The sequence below is a fragment of the Aulonocara sp. 'chitande type north' Nkhata Bay genome, linkage group LG18, assembly GCF_057382095.1.
Source record: "Aulonocara sp. 'chitande type north' Nkhata Bay isolate Kocher_YH1m ecotype deep benthic linkage group LG18, A_spYH_male_GT1.1, whole genome shotgun sequence".
NCBI lineage: Eukaryota > Metazoa > Chordata > Actinopteri > Cichliformes > Cichlidae > Aulonocara > Aulonocara sp. 'chitande type north' Nkhata Bay.
Window position 1 is genome coordinate 19,818,512 of NC_141361.1, and position 19,215 is coordinate 19,837,726.

General features: G+C 40.8%; 1 protein-coding gene across 1 annotated transcript; it reads right to left on the reverse strand.

Annotated features, from left to right (window-relative positions):
• Positions 1–15,080: 15,080 nt before the first annotated feature.
• tmem275a (transmembrane protein 275a) lies at positions 15,081–18,743 on the reverse strand. Its single transcript, XM_086273233.1, has 2 exons — positions 18,106–18,743; positions 15,081–17,340 (listed from the first exon to the last, which is right to left on the reverse strand). The coding sequence occupies exon 2, from the start codon at positions 17,300–17,302 to the stop codon at positions 16,682–16,684; it is 621 nt and encodes a 206-aa protein (XP_086129359.1). The 5' UTR covers positions 17,303–17,340; positions 18,106–18,743; the 3' UTR covers positions 15,081–16,681.
• Positions 18,744–19,215: the final 472 nt, after the last annotated feature.

Below are 19,215 nucleotides of genomic sequence, written 5' to 3' on the forward strand. Positions count from 1 at the left end.
TTTTTAACAATCACACTTTTCCAGTTAATTTTCTAATCATTTAAGTCTATATAATATAATTTCAGGCCTGAGCGCATATGAGGAGTTTTGTTTTAAACTTGTTTTAAAATTTCAGACAACCACCCCCCCCAAACTTTCACTGCAGTTTGACTCCTGAGTTAACTTTGACCTTAACTGCTGGTGTGCACCCTACTCTACTTGGGTCAAAGGGAGGTTAATTAGACAGCATGAAAAGGTGCCAACAGCCATGCAGGAAATTAAATAAGCGACTTTGCTCTTTGAGCTTTGGACTAAGCTTTACCTGCAGGAGCACTGAACACAGATGTCCTGCAGAATTTATAATGAGCTTGTGGTGCAGAGAGGTACACGTTCTGCTATCAAAAATGCTTTGAAATCAGTCGATACCTGGTAATCATATTATTACTCGGAAACACTGGATGGAAATCCATACACACTGTGTTTCCCTCTCAAATGTATCTTTGATTTCATGACTGTTTCGCAAAGCAGCCAATAAATGTTGTCAATAAATGCCCAAAGCCATCATAAGACAAAGACCCAACCAGTTCTGACACCATGAAATTCAGCTCGGAAGCCGATTGTTTGAGACTGTATGATAATTGGGGTTGGCCTTGTTTGCCATTTATGTAAGAGGGGCTTGTTTATTCATCATGAGTTCAGCTTGTACAAATGCCCCATCAGAGCTCAATGGCTTCATTATGGTGTGAGTGGCTAAAGCCTCTTTCAAACTTCAAACATAAGGAGCCTCCCGGTCAGGCAAACTGGCCCGATGATCTGCAGAAACTGAAATGTAATCATTCTGCACAGGCTAAAGCGGAACAGTGAGGAAATTTGAATAACATGAGGCCTGCTGTCTATTACTGTAACCCACAGTGTTATGCAAGCTCTATTCTCCTTTACATTTGATCATCAGTCTGGGGGACACATGAGCACATTGTGTTCCCAGTGCAGTGAGGGCAAAAAATTGTTTCATCTGCAGCCATAGCACCGCAGAAATGTACAAACAACTGGCTGAGGACTTGTTTCATTTCCACTGACCTGTTAGCAGAGCTTCCATGTGTTGTATGACTCCAAAGAGAAAAGGGCCACACACACAGCTGGGTCATTGTTCTGAATGGAGGGGGCCCAGAGTGTGCAAAGCCTCTTTGGTAGCGTATGGCCATAAGCCTCTTTGACTGTACTCTCTGCACTGGCAGACTGTGAACCAGGTGGAGTACAAGCATCACTGTAACACCATAAACTGCAGGTTTAAACCCTGCAGAAAAAGTTCAGTACACATTCCAGCACAGGCTCAATATACTGTTTTATTTTAAGTTTTATTGTTAAGCTGTGCATGAGAAGCTAATGCACATCCCCAATGATGACATGAAAGGTGATGGGGATTATCTCAGTGAGGAAATTGGACAGGTGCTCTTCCCCTAGCCTGACTTGCTGAGCACACTGCTCTCCCAATTGGCCAATTCCATCCTGTTTTGCTCTGCAGATCATACGGGTTCCCAGTAGAGTCAGCCATGCCAGAAAAGAACATAATCCTCATGCAATGAGCTGCTCTGCAATCACTTTGTTCTTATTATTAGGGTTTCTTTGCACCAACAATGACAATGAAGCTCTGGCAAGCTGAAATGTGCTGGTACATCAAGTCACGTTGTAATGTTTTAGCTTATGGTCTATGACAGGAGCCACGGACGTAGGGGAGAAATGACAGCGGCCATTCATCGCATGCTTCTGTGAATGCAGTGTCTCTTTACGGCTTCTTGATTAAGCTGATCTCACCATCATGCTGGCTGTGTCACATGGCTTGCCATATGCCAATCACCGGGTAAGTGACACGGACACCGGGCACAGTAATCCTGGCAGCCCTCAAAGCCCTTTGAGCTCAGCTGAGAGGGAAAGTGCTCAGCCCCAAGTTATGTGAGAGGCACACACAAGGTTAAGAAAATGTTGAGGGGGATTTATCTACACATTCGGTAAATCGCCTATACACTCTGTTTCAAAGTCACAGTTTAAATCTCATCCATAACTTAACTTTGATTTTTTTTTTATTATAACCCAATGATTGCATTGATTGCACTGGTTAGATTTTCTCTTGATTAGTATTTATATTTTCAGGCTTTTTAGTTTAGCTATCTAGGCTCTGCAGCTCTGCACAGGGTTCCAGTTTACATTCAGTGCTTTGTTCATCCTGCCCCTCCTGTGTCTTGACAACTCCTTTTCATGTGTCTTGTATTTTGTGAATTCCTGTTTTATTTTGTTAGTCTTTGTCTTACGTGCGTTTCTTTAGTTCTGCTTCCCATGTCTTGTCTTCCTTGATTCTTGCCAGCTGTTTCTCAACCTGTTTCCCATGCTTGTTATCCCATATGTGTCTGCATCTCTCTTGGGTTTTTTTTTTGTCACGTCCTCCCTCATCTCTGTTAGTGTACTCGCAGTCAGTGTGTTTTTCTTGGGTTTCAGTCCATTTTGTTTAATCCGTGAGCTGCCAGCAAATGAAGCTGAGGGATTTTTCGAATTAGTCCTGTTTTTAGGTCCTAACCTGCCTGCTGCATGACAAAGCATCACATCAGTTGTTTATGATGTATTCAACATTTTTTGGCGCATTGGGGAGAGCAGTTGTTTCCATTCATGTTGCCCTGCTTTCATTTGTGTGGCTCTCTACACATGCGAACAGGTACATCAGGAGGCCAGTGAAGGTTCAGCCTTTCATGAGCCCTACCATCTAGACTGAGATGATGCAATGGAAAAATCATCCATCCTCTTATCAATGAAATGTCACGTGGGTTTGAAATATCCACGTGGAGGATGCTTGAAATTTTAGGGGATCACTGAGCAGCTTCCATTAAAAAAAATAAGAATGTTGCCGCCTCTTCCTGCCTGTGAATACAATACTTACTTGGGTCGTTTCAGACGGAAATGATTGTTTACTTCAAGGGTTTTCTGGAAAAGGTAATTGCTTACTGTGTGCGTACTGTTTACTTTGTTGTGTAATCAGAAGCAGGTAAAACTGCAATTCTTATTTACCGAAGCTTTTATGTAAACGTCTTTATCCTAGCATTTGTGCTTTATATCATATTGAACACTTCATTTCAAATTATATATTTAATAATCAGTGTTGGGAAGGTTACTTTTAAAATATATCCCACCACAGATTACAGAATACATGGACCAAAATGTAGTTTGTAACATATTCTGTTAAGTTACTCAATGAGAGTAACGTATTCTAAATACTCTGGATTACTTGATATATTGTCATGCTTTTTACAACATGAATGTACTATTGCTGCATGATTTATTACCATTACTGAAGGTTACTCCCTACTGAGCTAGCATTGTTAGCTGAGGTCAGTTCATAGACTGCAGACTTGATGGATAGCTTTAACAACCTGCTCGCTGCAAATAATCATGTGCAGTTCTGAAAGATTTACCAACTAGATTTTTAAATCTTAACATAATATGAGTAACAGTAGGGTGGACATTAGGTAATGCTGCACTTTTTGCAGTGATCTTGTACAGAAAACTATTTCTGTATCAGTAATATGTCTTCTTTCTGTCTCCTTTCAGAAAGCACATGATCATTTGCAGCTAGCAGGTTGTAACGCAGCCTTCAGTAATAGTAATAAATCACACAGCAATAGTACATTTAAAATACTGAAGTGGGACATAACCCAGGTAGCTACCACAACTAAAACAAGATAGTTGCAGCAGGGAAATGTTTTTTGTTTTGTTTTTTTAGAAAGAACTCACTTTCAGATGTTTCTTTAGGTTGGAGGTGGAGTCTTTTGACGCTATGTGTATTCCATTACTCCCCAACACTGTCAACAATGTAATTCATTATTATCGTTGTTATATTATGTCCTTAAACTCCCTGAAAAGCCTTCAGTTGATCCAAAGTACTGCAGCAAGAATACTGACAAGGACTATAAAGAGAGAGGATATTTCACCTCTTTTGGCTTCTCTTCATCGGCTCCCTGTTAAATCCAGAATCAAATTCAAAATCCTGCTCCTCACACGTCTTGTATAATCAGGCCCCATCTTATCTTAATGACTTTATAGTATCGTATCACCCCATTAGAGCTCCTCCCTCTCAGACTGTGGGCTTACTTGTGGTTACTAGAATATTTAAAAGTGGAATGATTGTTGGGGTTTTCCTGTGTTTTACATTTATTATTGTAGGGTCTTTACCTTACAATATAAAGCACCTCGAGGCAAAACAATTTTCCTGAGCAGTCAGTGAGGTATGTTGCCTTCATTCTACATTGCAAAAATGAATTCATAAGTAAAGACAAATCCAAAAAGAAAGCATTAGCTTAGACGGGGAAACATGATCACACACAAGAACAATTGGTGATAAGAGACAGGTGGGGAGTCACACACAGGTGAAAGCCATGAATATCAGGTTAAGATAATCAATGAATACAAAGGCCAATAGTAAAAAGAACTTGAAATGAGAGAAAATAGCTTTTAATGTAAAACAGGAAGTAATCAAAAGACAGCTAACTATAGTATAGTGGTTTACAGATTCGTCTAACAAGTCAAGGATCCCATTTTGATAGAAAACAGAAAAAAGAGAATGATTTAAATCCTAGAATGTCAAGCACTTGCACAGAGAAAAATGTTGATGTTTGTTGGTTGGAACCAAACCAGCAAAGATTAAGAATGTGCTGTTGTTTGCTAACAAATTAGCAAGTATGAGCGCTAAAGGGGCAGAAAGAGGGACCATGGCAGAAATTGAGCATATGCAGCATGAAAAAGCTGCTCATTCTGTAATTAAATGTAAATATAACACTAAACCCTATTCTAAACCCACTGCTCTGAGTCAGTCCTAGCTAACAATAACATTTGAATGCCTATCCTGTAAGACATAAGGTATAGTCTACCACAGCGGTCCCCAACCCCCGGGCCTCGGACCGGTACCGGTCCGTGAGTCGTTTGGTGCCGGGCCGCGAGAGTTGAGGCTCAGGTGTGAAATGTATGGTTTTCAGGGTTTTTATCGGTTTTCAGCATTATTTTGTTATCGTTTTTGTCGTTAACTTGGTTTTCCTGGGTCTTTTCACGTGTGTTATGAATAAATATTCTTTTTTTCGGTACTGGTACTAGTTTTATTTTGTTGTATTTATCCGCGACACCTTAAAGGCCGGTCCGTGAAAATATTGTCGGGCATAAACCGGTCCGTGGCGCAAAAAAGGTTGGGGACCGCTGGTCTACCAGGTCATCCTCTCATTTGAAGCTGGCTTTCTCGTGCTGATACATTTTTAACAGTACAAACTTGGGAGGCAAAAGTCCGCCACCTCCATTGTCCTAACAGCGTCAGACTTCTAAGTAAGCACTATGTGCACAAAGCAGCCTGAATTCATGAGTCAGCTGTGATGATGCCATGAGTCAGGGCAAATGAAGGAAACAGCTGCTTCCCTGTGTCACCCGACTGTTCTTTTTCCCCCACTGTGCAGCAGAAAATTTGACAACCATCTATTGCTCTTGTGAAGCTGTAAGCACTTGAGGTCTGCACTGACTTCATTCACACATGGAAAACCACAAGCTGCATTATTTACAAGACAACTGTTTTTTTCAGTTCTGAAATATGTGCAGGACAAATGCAAGATCAGAATGTTGTTTCCTTGCACAATGTGCAAACAGAATAAATCAACAATAAAATAAAGTGCTATGAGGATATGAGATACAGACACAAAATTAAATATGAGGCATCAAGGAAGATAAATTCATGAAGACAGAAAAAAAGTGGAGTGCTGGGTTTGAACTCTGATGACAGTAGTTTTTTGGGTTTTTTTGGTTCATTGTTTGGACACCTTATAGTGACTGGTTTCTAATTTCATGGGATTTCTTCATCCCTTCATTCCCGCATCTTATACACGTGCTTGTGAATCACAGGTAATCGGAAGAGAGAGGGAAGTTGCTTTGTTTGTTTGTTTTACGTGACTATCTACCACTATCTTGCACTGAAAGCAAATTAGAACAGGGACAGCATTGATTTCACTGCCTGCTGTTCAGGTTTGAACATATTAACTATCAAGGTCATTTCTCCTTCTACTTCATGTTATTTGTGCTCCATTGTGATTGTGGTATTAAAATCTATGCAAAAAAAAAAAGTGTCGTTCCAATTTGTGCTTCCTTTTAAGATTCATAACTCTGCACTAACAAAACAACCAGTGTGAGCAAAACATTAGCAAAGCAGTCGCTCTAATTGTGTCTGGATACAAAACTTATATATTCGGGTAAAAAACATTTGGTAACTGAGAATTTTGGCAGCCAATGATTTTAGCTAGAGTCTAATATTAACTACTAATATGCTCACGGTGACTATGTTATTATCTTGGGCAGATATTGTACTCATAAACCAGTAGCATATGAGGGCAATCAGTGCAGGCAGTGCTTGTCCAAAGAAAACTAAAAATAGTTATCAATTAAAAGAACTCTAGTTAAAGCAATCTCTTTCCTTGTATGTCCAACAGAATTGTCATTAAGCTTCTCATGGTTTTGTGTCCATTCTTTTAATTGCTGCCATCTTTTTGTCACAGTTGCCTTTTATCTCTGAAAGCAAGCTTAACTCCACTTCCTCTGAAATCTGTAGTTTGCATTGTTTTTAAGGTGTGTCTGAGTCCTGTTGATGAGGTCTGAATCTGGGTAAGCTGAAAAGCCAGCAACTTTGCAATATTAGCAAGTAAACAATGCGTGTGTTATTTTTCTTCTACAAGATAATTTTCCATTTACTAGTCATCTTAGCCAGCATGTGTGTAGAGGAGTTTTTGTAAGTTCTTTAGCACATTAGTGAGGAAAACCTTGATGATGAAGGAGGACACCAAATCCTAGCATGTGCGGCTTAATGAAACAGGCAAGTTGCACCAGACTGGACCAACAATTTCAGGTTACAATTTATGACCCCTGTAATCTCGTTGACTAGCAACTTGTAAGTCTCACAGTAATTCATATTCTTCTTTATCATCTATTTTAACTCAAAAAGGGATGATAATCTACGAAATAAACATTATGTTGTATTTGCTAAGATACTGGTGATTACCGTTATATAACGATTTCTGTCTCAAGGCTTTTATAGGACGTGCTTAATCTTATTTCGTGCATTAAAAATATTTTTCAGATTTGCCAATTTTTAATGCAGCTGTTCACAATGGCCACATAATTTCACTGGACAATTTTTTTTTTCAACCAAACTCGATTTTTCGCATTCAGATAAAGGGAGCTGACCAATCAGATCACTGCATTTGGCAACAAGCGCACTAATAACTCAAAAAGCTTAACTGGAATTGTACATATGATAATAAAAACAATCTTATTTAACCTCAGACACGCAGCTACACGCTGCTGCACGTCAGTTGGCTCTCTAAAATGACAAAAAGAGCTCAAACTGACCCCGAAATATGTATGTGTGGTTGTGATACTGCTACAACTCGCCGAACCCAGAATATCCATATCTCCCTTTTCTTGTTTAGAAACATGGCGACCAGCACCTCATGGCTTAATGTTGACTTCATTTTTCCCCCACAGTTTTTCAGGATGAATTTGCTGCATAAACGCAACACATTCGGTGTAAATATATTTTTCACGTTATGTTTGCATCCAGAAAATTCTTAATTTAATGTTGTTTTATTCACAAAGTGTTCAGTGTGTAACAGCCTTTTAGAGCAGATCTTTTGAATTGTTTAATCAGGACAAACAGGTGTAAATAATGGCTATTTAATTAGGGTATGCAGCATTCGTGTTTCTGTGTTTTCATTGTGGCTCAATGACAAGGCTTCATTGAATTACCTGAATTGAACAGTCATTGTTAACGTGATTAGTGACACCTGTGCTTCCCTCGATAAATGCCTCAAAATATCTGCTATAAGGTCTTTCATAGTCACTGCCATTGAGCACCTGTCCACCAGGTGCATGGTCACCTGACACATTTATCTTATCACCTGTTCCAGTTTTCTAATAATCCACACCTGCTTCTCATTATCGCATCAGTCCATTAATGGACCAGCTGCTTTCCTCTTACCCACGTTTGAACCTGAACTTGATCCGTTCTCAGCATGTTGTTGTTTATCATTGTCATTCTGTCTTATTTCTTTTTCGTCTCTAAGTTCAAGGCTGGAGCTGGACTTCTTTTCAGTATGCGTTAGATGTCTTGTCCTGCAATGTCCTGGACACGTCAGCTGTCCATCATAGGTTGTTTTGGATGACAGATTTAAAGGTGACTCACCAGCAGCTTACTTAATGATGTGGCAGATGTAAGGTTGCTTTGTAGCTGTAGGTTGTTTCACTGCAGTGCCCTGCATGTTCTGTGACTCCCCTTGTTTTAAAAGAAAGCTTGCAGAGAGCACATATGTAATAGATTGTAGTGCACACAGATACACACCACAAGCTGACCAAGGAGTTACAGCTATGGGGGGAGGGGAGGAGATTATGTTTTATTATACATGCCATCACTAGCTGTAATCCACTTTAACAGGGCTTTGCTTGCTGACATGCTTTAGATAGGGCACACAACTGAAAGACAGAAACTATCCACTCAAAGTCATGCCTAAAATTAACATTGTTAACTTGTTAAACTTTAGCCCATGCGTCAGTTATGACCACACAAAAATGACCATGTGGATTTTGAAGCTGAATCATCAACAGTGTAACTATGGGAATGAACAAACGAGAAGTAAAACAGTTTAACAGAAGCAGAAAAACCTCTCTTTCTCCAACCACTTACTCTCTGTCCTTTTAATCAGCCAGTGACTAATCTTACTGACTTTTTATTACAATGATAATAATGATAAGGGGTTGAACTCCCAAAGTTGGAATCTTAGGTACATCTTAGGCCTCTGCAGGGTTCTTGTCTATATCAGATGTTGAGATGTTATACAACTAACTAGCAGTGAGCTAAAAGGACACATTCTTTGGATTTATCCACTTGTATCACCTTATAAAAGCATCATATTGTGTTTGATTTCATGACAGTAGCATTTTATTTATATTAGCAAACGCTGAATTATGCATGACACATACTGATCGCTTCACATTGCTTAGCAACCACCTAACCATGGGGTAACATGGCCTGTTTTTTAACTTTCATGCATCTATAACACCTTATAACTTCTATAGTTTTAATTTCAGAGCAAAAACATCTCATTTATGGATGAAAAAAATGTAATGTACATTTCTATCAGCCACTTAGTTACAATATGAACCACATCTTTTCTCAGCAGTGTAGGAACTGGGCATGCAGTATTCGTACTAATATATCAGTGTTTCAGAGTGTCAGGAGGGTTTTGCATAATTATGGGAAATATGTGACGAGATCAGCATAATCGCTGTCAACAGACTCATGTTTTAATAGTTTAAAAATACCTGTTTATGCTATTTTCATTAAGTCCCTGGAGAAATGAACCAAGACTGCATAACTTCACACATCTCAGTGGCTACGTAACTGGCTTTGAAAACAACTGTGATCTTGTGAAGCTGACATGTGAATTCTGTTGAAGTAACTATGGTTGACATTAGTTTACCGTTCCCACTTACAGTCAATATTCATAGTCTGTTCGCAGTGTTATACTATCAGTATCACGCTCTTGGTAATCAGTTGCTTTGTCAACAGTCAGTTCCAATAAAACAGAACAGCATTTTTTGGAAGGACAGAGTGGTCGCGTGAGCAAAGGAAGCCACGTAAATCATATTTACTTTTACAAACTTGCCAAGTAAAGATCCAAATGAGGCCAAGTACCTGGTAAAAGACTGTAATTAAATTAAAACTGAGAACACACTGATGCCTCAAATATTTGCTTTAAAGTGGCCGGCCACCAGCTGCTTGGTTGGAACAAGTAGATGCACAAACCTTAGTCTGGGTTGTGAGGGTATCTCAACAAGATCTTGTGATAGATCCAGAGGAACAACCGAATGGAGGGAGGGCAGTAGGGACAATACTGAGGCTGTCCCCTGTAGGCCTCATACCAGATAAAGATCTGATTATTCCCTCCTTTTGGCTGGCTTTGCAGAGTGGACAGACAGTGGACTCTGTATTTTTTTTTTCTCTGTTGAGCAGTGTGGACTCTCCTCCAGCCAGTGCCCAGCAATTTAAGGGAAGCTGTTGTTTTGGAGAGCCACTGTGGGAAAGTCATTAAAGTGTAAAGCATCTCTCTTTTATTTCTTTCTAAAGGAGTCCTGGAAGAGGCTTCCACTAAGGCGGTGGATGTTAATGAGTGCTGACACAGATCGGCCACCCCCACAGTGCCGTGTGTGCCGATAGCCGCTGCCATGGCAAACGGATTCTCTGCAAGAAAAACCAGCCTGCCGGACGCTCACTGAAAATGGCTTCAACTCCTCCACAGGTGGCCAGTGTCTACATATACCAGCAAGCTACTAAATCAGGCCTTTTGTTCCTTCAGGAAAGTGTCTTTGACTCGCTGAGGTGGTGGTTGTTGGTCAGTACTGTGCCATGTGCTCCAAAGATCAGCTTGTCAGTATTTATTTACAGATGATCAAGAGAATATCTGATACCCAAAACATGACTCTAATTTATAATTTAAACAAGGATGATTCCCCCCCCCCCCCCAAACAAAAAGTGTCCTCTCACTAATCATGTCATCATTATTTCATGCAATATATAATTAAGTGGCACAGTAGACATTGCACAGGTAATCAGAAAAATACCTCTCATCCTTTCTCCGGTGAAATGACCCTCATTAACAAAGCATTACAAAGCCACAAAACAGACCTAACAACATGCTGCGATCAATGTACAAGTAGCAGTTTGCACTGACTCTAAGGCCAGAAGATTGCCTGTACTGCAGAAAGCCATGAGGGCAGTTCCCTTTTATGCAACCTTAACTGCTGCGTATAAAACAATAAGATGTGGCAAACACTGAAAAAATAAGCTGACATCAGTCTAATGTTGATTTATGGAGTTTGACAGTGACACTCAAATGTAGAGCAGAGAAACCGGTCTGAAGCAGTCTGCTGGGGAGAGTGGTGTTTTTCATCGTCTGCATTTCTTTTAAAAAGAGGGGCCTCTGCTGGAAACAAGCGGTACCACATGTTGTTTACCAGCCATTTTTTTTGCACCCCAGGACATCCCAATACAGTATTCACTTGGCCCATTCTGTTCTGTAACCAGAGCATGTTAGCTGTCTCATTAAACATAATCCTTAAATACAGACTGTATTCTCACGTGACACCGGGGGTGCAGTGCTCGCAGAGCTCTAGACAGCACGTGAATATCACCACAGTGTGTTATTTTGACTTGCATGACCTATGAGTTGAATATTTGCAGAGTAATCAGCCTTAAATATCAGCATGCACACACAGCACTGTTCTATTTTCAGTTTGTCTATTGATCTGCTTGGTTAAACAGTCGATCGCAGGCTAAAGGATAACATTCACAGAACAGTTCAAAGACCCATACCGGAGGTAAAGAGACACTGTCCAAGCTGTGTGCATACCTTGGACAGTGAGTGTGTGAATGGGTGGATGATTGTGTATAGTGTAAAGCGCTTTGGGGTCCTTAGGACCAAGTAAAGCGCTATACAAATACAGACCATTTACCATTTTACCATAGCAGCCAAGCATTACTGAAGCAAGTGAAAGCAGCATTGATTGGCTTTGTTAATGGCTGGATATAGGAGAGAATGATTGATTTGACTGCTTCTGCACTGATGCTTTTCACGCGCGTTCTGCTCGTCACTAGAGTTGCTGTGCTTTGTTTTGTTCTTCTTCCCAGTACTGCGCCGTGCTCCTACTACTGTGTACGTTTCCTTTTTGCCAGGGCCCACGTAGATTTGTGAAAAGCCAGGTTATGTAACAGCCCCGGCCACTTGAATATGCTGCCATTTACTGAGGGGTGAATGGAGGAGTTAAGAACAGCAATGGAGCCATTGTCAGGGTCATTGGTATGCAGAACACTGCGGCATTACTATTAGGACCCTCGTCAGTTTTGATGAAAATCTGCTGTATCTTTGCCCCCTGATCTGTGAGGCGCTTTCTTCTCCGTGTCGCCCTCGGACTATTCCTGTTGGAGACCAACTGAAACAGCCAGGCAGTCACGAGGCCCGCCCATACAACGCACTTGGAGAACCAAAACAACCTTATCCTATCAGCACCGAGAATAAAGTCAACTTTGATATGTTTTCATGTTAAATCACATGCTGAAAGGTACTCAGTGCACAATCTTCAGTAAACACTTGACTTGCAAGGTTGCACAAGGCCTGAAGTATTTTCTCAAGTGGACTAACTGAACCTTTGAAGGTGGCCAGCAGCAAAAGTCATCATTTTCTCCTGCATTAAACCTGATTGCTTTATATTCTGAAAGAGCAGTCTGTGATATCATTATTGACATGGAGAATAATAAGAATTCAACATGCATTTTCATCCTTATGAAAATAACCACCCTCCTGGTTCATTTTAGTCTAAACACAAGGGTTCACCCAGCTCCTCCATCTTCCCTCTCCTCCCTCCCTGTCTGTCTTTTGGAAGCGGAGCGAACTGGGTTAGGGTTATATAACCGATGTCTGTTCTCATAGATCCTCAGCAGCTCGTCTTCCCCTAATCTTTTCAGCTTGATTACACCCTCCTTTCCCTCTCCTCTGCCGACTCATTCAACTGAGAGCCTTCCCATGCACAAGCACATCCACGCGGGAGCGCACGAGCAGTGCATCAGGATCCGCCACGCTCCGGTTTGGAGCGGATGGGACGCTTGTGTTTTGCAGGTGTGAGCACGAGTGTGTGCAAAAGCTGTTTTGTCGCTGTGCCACATCTTGTCATGATGAGGAAGAAGACGAAGGCTTCGTCTGAGGTCAGCTGTGTATGCTCAGCAGTCCTGCCTCGTTTTAGCATCACTAACAATCAGTATTGGTCTGGTTGATGTTTGTGAGGGGAAACAGTTACATTTTTACTGTGCACGCTTAATATTTGACATACCAACACACAGCGGAGCTGAAAGAAAGCAGCTGGCAATGGATGTGTTCTCACAGTTTATCACAGTGGAAACAAAGCAATGTTTCACAATGTGTCAACATTTACTACCACTTGTTTACTGTGTGCCTCTGCTTCTATGAATGTTCTTTCACTTCAGCTTTCTGACAGACTTTAGACATACTGCTTTATTCTGATAAAGCAAAAGTCAGCAGTCACAAGGTACACATGCAGGATGGAAAAAAAGAAGAAGAAAAAAATCCAGGTCACAGGCTGAAGGCGGTGTGTCTGCTAAGGGTGTTTATCATTACCCCTAATCTGGTACGAAGCACTGATGCAAAATCTGTCCAAGAATTATATCTTGATTTCAGCAATAAGGAAGACTTCCTTCTTGTACTGTGGAGCTGTAAAACCACTATCTGGCTGGTGATGAAAACCCCAAACGAAAATGATCCACTTTTTATAGCCTCCCCATATTACAGTGGACATTGACTATGTTGAGGAAATCACGGCTTTAATCACTATAAAAATGACTTTAAAAGCAGTCTGTGTGGACACAGGTGACTTCAAGGGTCAAAGGGCGATATCCATTTGTTTTTTTCATGGCATGTAAGCTGAACTAGTGCAGTTAACGTGACCGTCCCATTCCTGAACTTTGCCCCCACAGGCCATAAAAATGTGAATATTTCTACTCAGCCTGCAGCTTTGCCACAAACCCATTCACCTTCAAAAGGTGGTAAATCTTCCAGCCTTCAGGTGGATAAAGGTTTAACGTGTTATACAAGTCTCTTCACTCCAGGCCAAGAGGCAGAAGATGCTGGGAACATGTTTGACAGAGGTCCGAGGGAAATGTTTGGGACAACATAAACCTGGAGTGGTTTTCATGTTTTTGCAATATACCAACTGTTCTGCCGCAGGTTTAATCACAGAATCCCATTATACGCAGTCGATGCATGACTGACACGACGTCTTGGCCGAAGTCCTCGTCTGGTTCATCCAGTAACTGTGACCAGCCTCAACCAAGCATCTGCTGCTTCAAACTCTTTCCAGCACTTTACTTCACTGTCACTGTAAACGTATGTGTCGGTGCATCATTCGAAATGCATTTATTAGAAAACCAAAGTATAATGAGATTTTTTTTATTTTTGCTACATACTAATGCCTCAAAATCTCTTTAGGGTTTCATTAGTGGTGCTGACAACCCAAGACTCACTGTATCAGGAATTTAGCAGAGGTATTGAGTCGCTTTTGGAGTCTGAGGAAAACATCCTGGGTCTATTTTGTCATCTGTGAGCTTCCACGGAAAGTAGAGCACCCCAGATTTGTGCCTTGATCATCCTGTATGTACAAAACGGGAGTGGGGGCAAGCGATGGTCTGCTACCCTGATTAGAGGTGATTATCAGGTGAGATTGCCAAAAACAGTTTCTTGTCACATTTTCATACTCTTTCTAGGAATATGATGGAGACTGCAGACATTTGTGACAGCTTCCTCTACTGATCTTTGAATGCCAGTAATTTTTATGTGGATTCAAATTCACTTAAATATAACCCACTATAAGACTGGTTAGTGTGATTTCCACAGGAGAGGCTTGTTATGAGCGACTGACATCTCTTGGCTTGTTGTAAAATGACAGCCGCTTTTCCGTAACCTCACTGAAACGCACACATGTGGTTGTAGCGACCTCCAGTGGTAGCAGCTTTGAGCGCATACGCAAACACTTAGCAGAAGAGCCAGATGGACCTCATATGGAGTTCTTCACTCAAGGCCATCTTGATCTAATGTGTTTGGGTAGATGCAACATTTCTGGTTCTTCACAGCAGATTTTCAGCCAGGCTGCCTGACTGAAACACTCAGTTATTCAATCAATTAGTCAACTGACAGAATTTAACCACAAAAAAAGGTAAATAACGCAAAAGCTTGCAGATTTGACCCCCTGTTCTTTACCAGCGTAATTTGGGTGTCTTCAGGCTTTGCACTGCTGCTGGGAAAAATAAAACAAGCAAGGAAACTGGGGTGGACACTCACCTCTATTTTCAAATGTGCCATAAACTTTAAAAAAAAAAACCCAATTGTTATAATTACTATATTAACAGTAATGCAGGTAATTTTTAGTGGAAGAAGACTACACAAGAAATATAAACTTGAAAAGTATTTTTTACAGAAAGAGCCTTTTTATTTATGCCTTTTAAAGAAATCACATTGGGTTAGGGTCCTTTAAATTAGAGTCTTGACAAAAATATTCTATCCTTTACATGTTTTTTTTGTTTCACATTTTCTATAGGTGCTACACAATTTAAAACACACAGACAACATTAATCATTCACATCAGGGTGTTTGCATTCCCGTAACCCATTTTCTGAGCATGCAAAATTAAGCTTGACACTCTAATTTAGCATCAGAGGCGAACTCTGAAGGAACACCAACTGGCTTTTTTTTAAAAATGTCAAACAGTGTCTGTTTGTCTGTATGTATGCAACTGCTACCTCATACAGACTTCTGAGCACATCCTGCATGCATTTATAACACAAAAAAACACAAAATCACTGAGTCTTTCTTATCAATGCTGAATAGAAATCTGGAGCCAAACAAAGGCTTTCCGCAGAAAACTGCTGTTGTGCACTTTTTTATAGCCCTCATTAGTTTGATCCTGATATCTCAGTCTAAGGCAACTTTTCCTTTCAAAGGAAATCAGGGGTTGAATGTCTACTAGGCAGATTTAAACTGACATGAAGCCATCACAGTGACGGGGAACAGATGCATTTTATATAATTGGAATATCTAAACTTCTTGGCTTTCCAGTGCTGTCAATGTTAGGTCCATAGGAGGAAAACATCTCCTGTGAAATTCCTTTGTTCACATTTAGAAAAGATGCTCTTATAGCACTCTAAAAAAGTAATGAAATGCACGCTGAGTAAGAGGAGAAAGAAATCCTTGCTCCGACTGCATTAGGAACTACCGAGTAAAGCTCTGATCAACATGACCTTAAACTGATGGGGTTGCCTTCGATTAAAAGTTTAACATGTTATAAACCGCCAGATGAAAAGAGAGAAACATAATATTCACAGCATTGATGATGGTATTCGTTACATCAAACTACAGAAATAATGACTTCGAACGACACTGTATATAGTTACACCTGTATACATTGCAATTGGCTATTGTGTGGTGCAATCCCTTTGCATTTCAAGGGAATATTGCTTTGGCACATGTATGACCTATAATAGCTTACACCCCCAAAACAAGCTGAGCACTGAGCATGGCACACAAAATGCCAAATGTCATTAAATGCGTTTCCGTCCAGTTTAGCTACTGACCTTTCACGTGTAAAGTTTTCAGAAGAAATAAATAATCAGATGTTTAGTCTTTTTTGTTAGTTAGCCCTCTAAAGTCACTGCTGAGCGTTGAGGTTTCCATTAATCAGAACAAGAGTGAAAAAGAGTGTTTAAGGTTTCAGACTCTTTGACTTCTTCATGAAATCAGTTCATAATGCCCCACGTTAAAAACAAAGACCTGTAAGAAAACGACACGAGAGAGGTAGGAATTTGAATTCCGAAACCTTTGATCCACAAATACTTGCATGCTATTTACCAGTTGGCACGGCAAGAAAGTAAATAAATGAATAAATAAAAGTGTAACTTTTGACACCTTTTCACAACTAGAAATATGGCAGTACGTAAACTAGAGAATACAATCACACCCAGCAGCCCCTCTGCCCAGAAGGATATTTACACTACTAGCATAGACTAAGAGTTTCTGCCCTGCTAGATGACCACTTCTTCACGTGGTAGGTTGAGCTTCACCTCCCCTCCTGCTGCTGCGGAGGTTGAGTAGACTGCGGTGGCAGAAACACAAGACGGGCCGTTTGTCTCCATGGTGAAGAGCTTGCAAGGTCCCGGCAGGGCTGCATCAGCATCAGGAGCCTCTTTTTCTGAGCTGGATGCCTGGGATGATGCAGGGGAGGATGTGGGGCTCAGCTGCACAGCTGTAGTGTCCTGCAGCGTGTGCTCGCTGGTCTCTATTTCAAACGCTGCCCCGCCAGCCTGCCCGCCGTGTCCCATCAAGCCAGCCCCTCTGCCCCCAACCTTGGACCTTCGTGAGCTGTGTGGAGGCGGGAGTCGACTGCACACGCAACACGCTCCGAAAAAGGAAAAGGCCACCAGCAGCAGGATAGGTCCGATGATGATTGGGGGGTTGGCAGAAGGCATCAGTGTGCTGAAGGCGAATGCTCCCACCAGGGTGATGTTGAGTCCAGCCAGCATGATGCATAGGCCACAAGCACAGCAGAGTGCCGGAGAGGGCAGGCCATGAGGGCGAGACTTCCTTTTCTTCTGGGGCTCCTTTTTAGGCACAGGGGTGCCGGTGTTTCTATCAGCGATGACCATGGTTTCCCCTCCAGGCTCTCTGGCTTTCTATCTTCTATCTTTTTGTAGATACACAAAATAAAGGAAAATAAGCTTTTTTAAGTCATTACAATGGCACTGGTGTGCACATGTAGAAAAGCTCTGTCAATCAGTGAGCTTTGATCTGTCACCTCATTGCGCTGCTACACCTACAGAATACAGACATGAGAACAGATTGTAAAAAGTTGAGTGAGCAGCACTCAGGTAGTGGTCATCTATTGGTGACACCTGCATAACATGTGAAGACAGCTGGCCACTGAAATCTTCCTAAATCAATTACACTGTTTAAAAAAACAAAAAAGGATCTAAACAGCACCTGTACAACAGCCGCATGGACGGGCAATTCACTCTAGATGGCCTAAAATAAGCTCCGTTAAAAAAAAGGGAAGCATGAGCCCATTAAGAAAAATCCTCAGTGGTACTTAATAACATGTCTTTAAGATGGCATCTCTATTTATTTTCTCTTAAACTGTGTACAGTCACCGTGCAGCTGCTTCATTCATGCCACCCAAGCCACTAGAGGAAAGGCTGTGAGTGTTTAGTTGCAATCAAATGAGCCCTTTCATTCCAGCATGCACCCATTCAAGAGCAGACAGGAGACCTAAGCAGAGGGGATGTGTGAAAAATACATTTTTGTAAATATGTGTCTGTAAATGTGTGATATATCGCAGTTGGTACGTTTATAAAACGGGTTTTGCTTGAGAGGCGTTTAAATGCGCCTTTACTTCCACTGATGTTGCATTTCTGCAAAAATTAAACCATGAAAGAAGGGGCGAGACACTCACCCTTTAGGTTGATGCACTGAAGGTCTTTCCATTGTTTGATCAGCAGATTTTCACCGCGGTTACCGGTCTTCTAATTAAGGGGCGAAATAACTGAGACGCTGAAAGGGCGAATCAGCACCAAACGAACGATTTTCATCCTGTTCTCGTGGCTTCACAGTCCTGAGGGCACAAGTCATGAAAGCCCTTCAATCACTGGCTCAAGCAAACACGCACAGACACACATACACGCGCACACACGATTCAAGGCGACCGACAAGATAAAATCCGAGAGTGGAAAAAAAGAAGAAGAAGAAACAGGCAGAAGATCACTTAGGTGAAATGGCATTTCTTAGGAGCAGACACACCGCGCGCTGCTGCTCCAGATGTGGACCGAGCAGCACGTAACACCTGACAGGTCAGCCCGAACCGGAAATGGTGTTCCAGACATCTCTGTCTGTGTGAAGCTGTCATATTTTCATTCATTCATATCTGAACTGAGCATATTCCCTCCGTCGCCGGACCGCTGGATGCGAAGCTCGTTCCCGAGCCACCCCTGTGTGCGCGAGCGAGTGTGCAAGTGGAGGAGGGAGTGATGAAGGTGAAAGCTGTTGCTCTCTGCCTTCAGCCCACACCGCAATGTTGCTGATTCTTGAAAAAGGCAAAGGATTTTAATTTATTCCACAGCTCTCTCGAATATAAAAATGTTTTATCTAAAATTATTATTTATTTATGCTGTGTATTATTTTATAATATAATTCAATATGAATATTTTTCTGTTAAAATATTTATTTATTTAATATTATAATTTAATAGAATAGAATTTAATATTATAATTTAATAGAAAAATAGAAAAAATATTATATTCATTCATTTTGTATTATTTTATGTAGCTATTTATTATTTTACTATAATTCAATAAGAATATTTTTCTATTAAAATATTTATTTATTTGTTTATCTATTATTTTATATTATAATTTAATAGGCAAAAATATTGTATTTCCTTACGTGACTATTTGTTATTGTATATTATTTATATGAATATTTTCTATTAAAATATTTACTTGTTTATTCATTTTGATCTTTTTTTGATCATGTAGCTCATGATGATGATAATGATCCAGTGTCTACA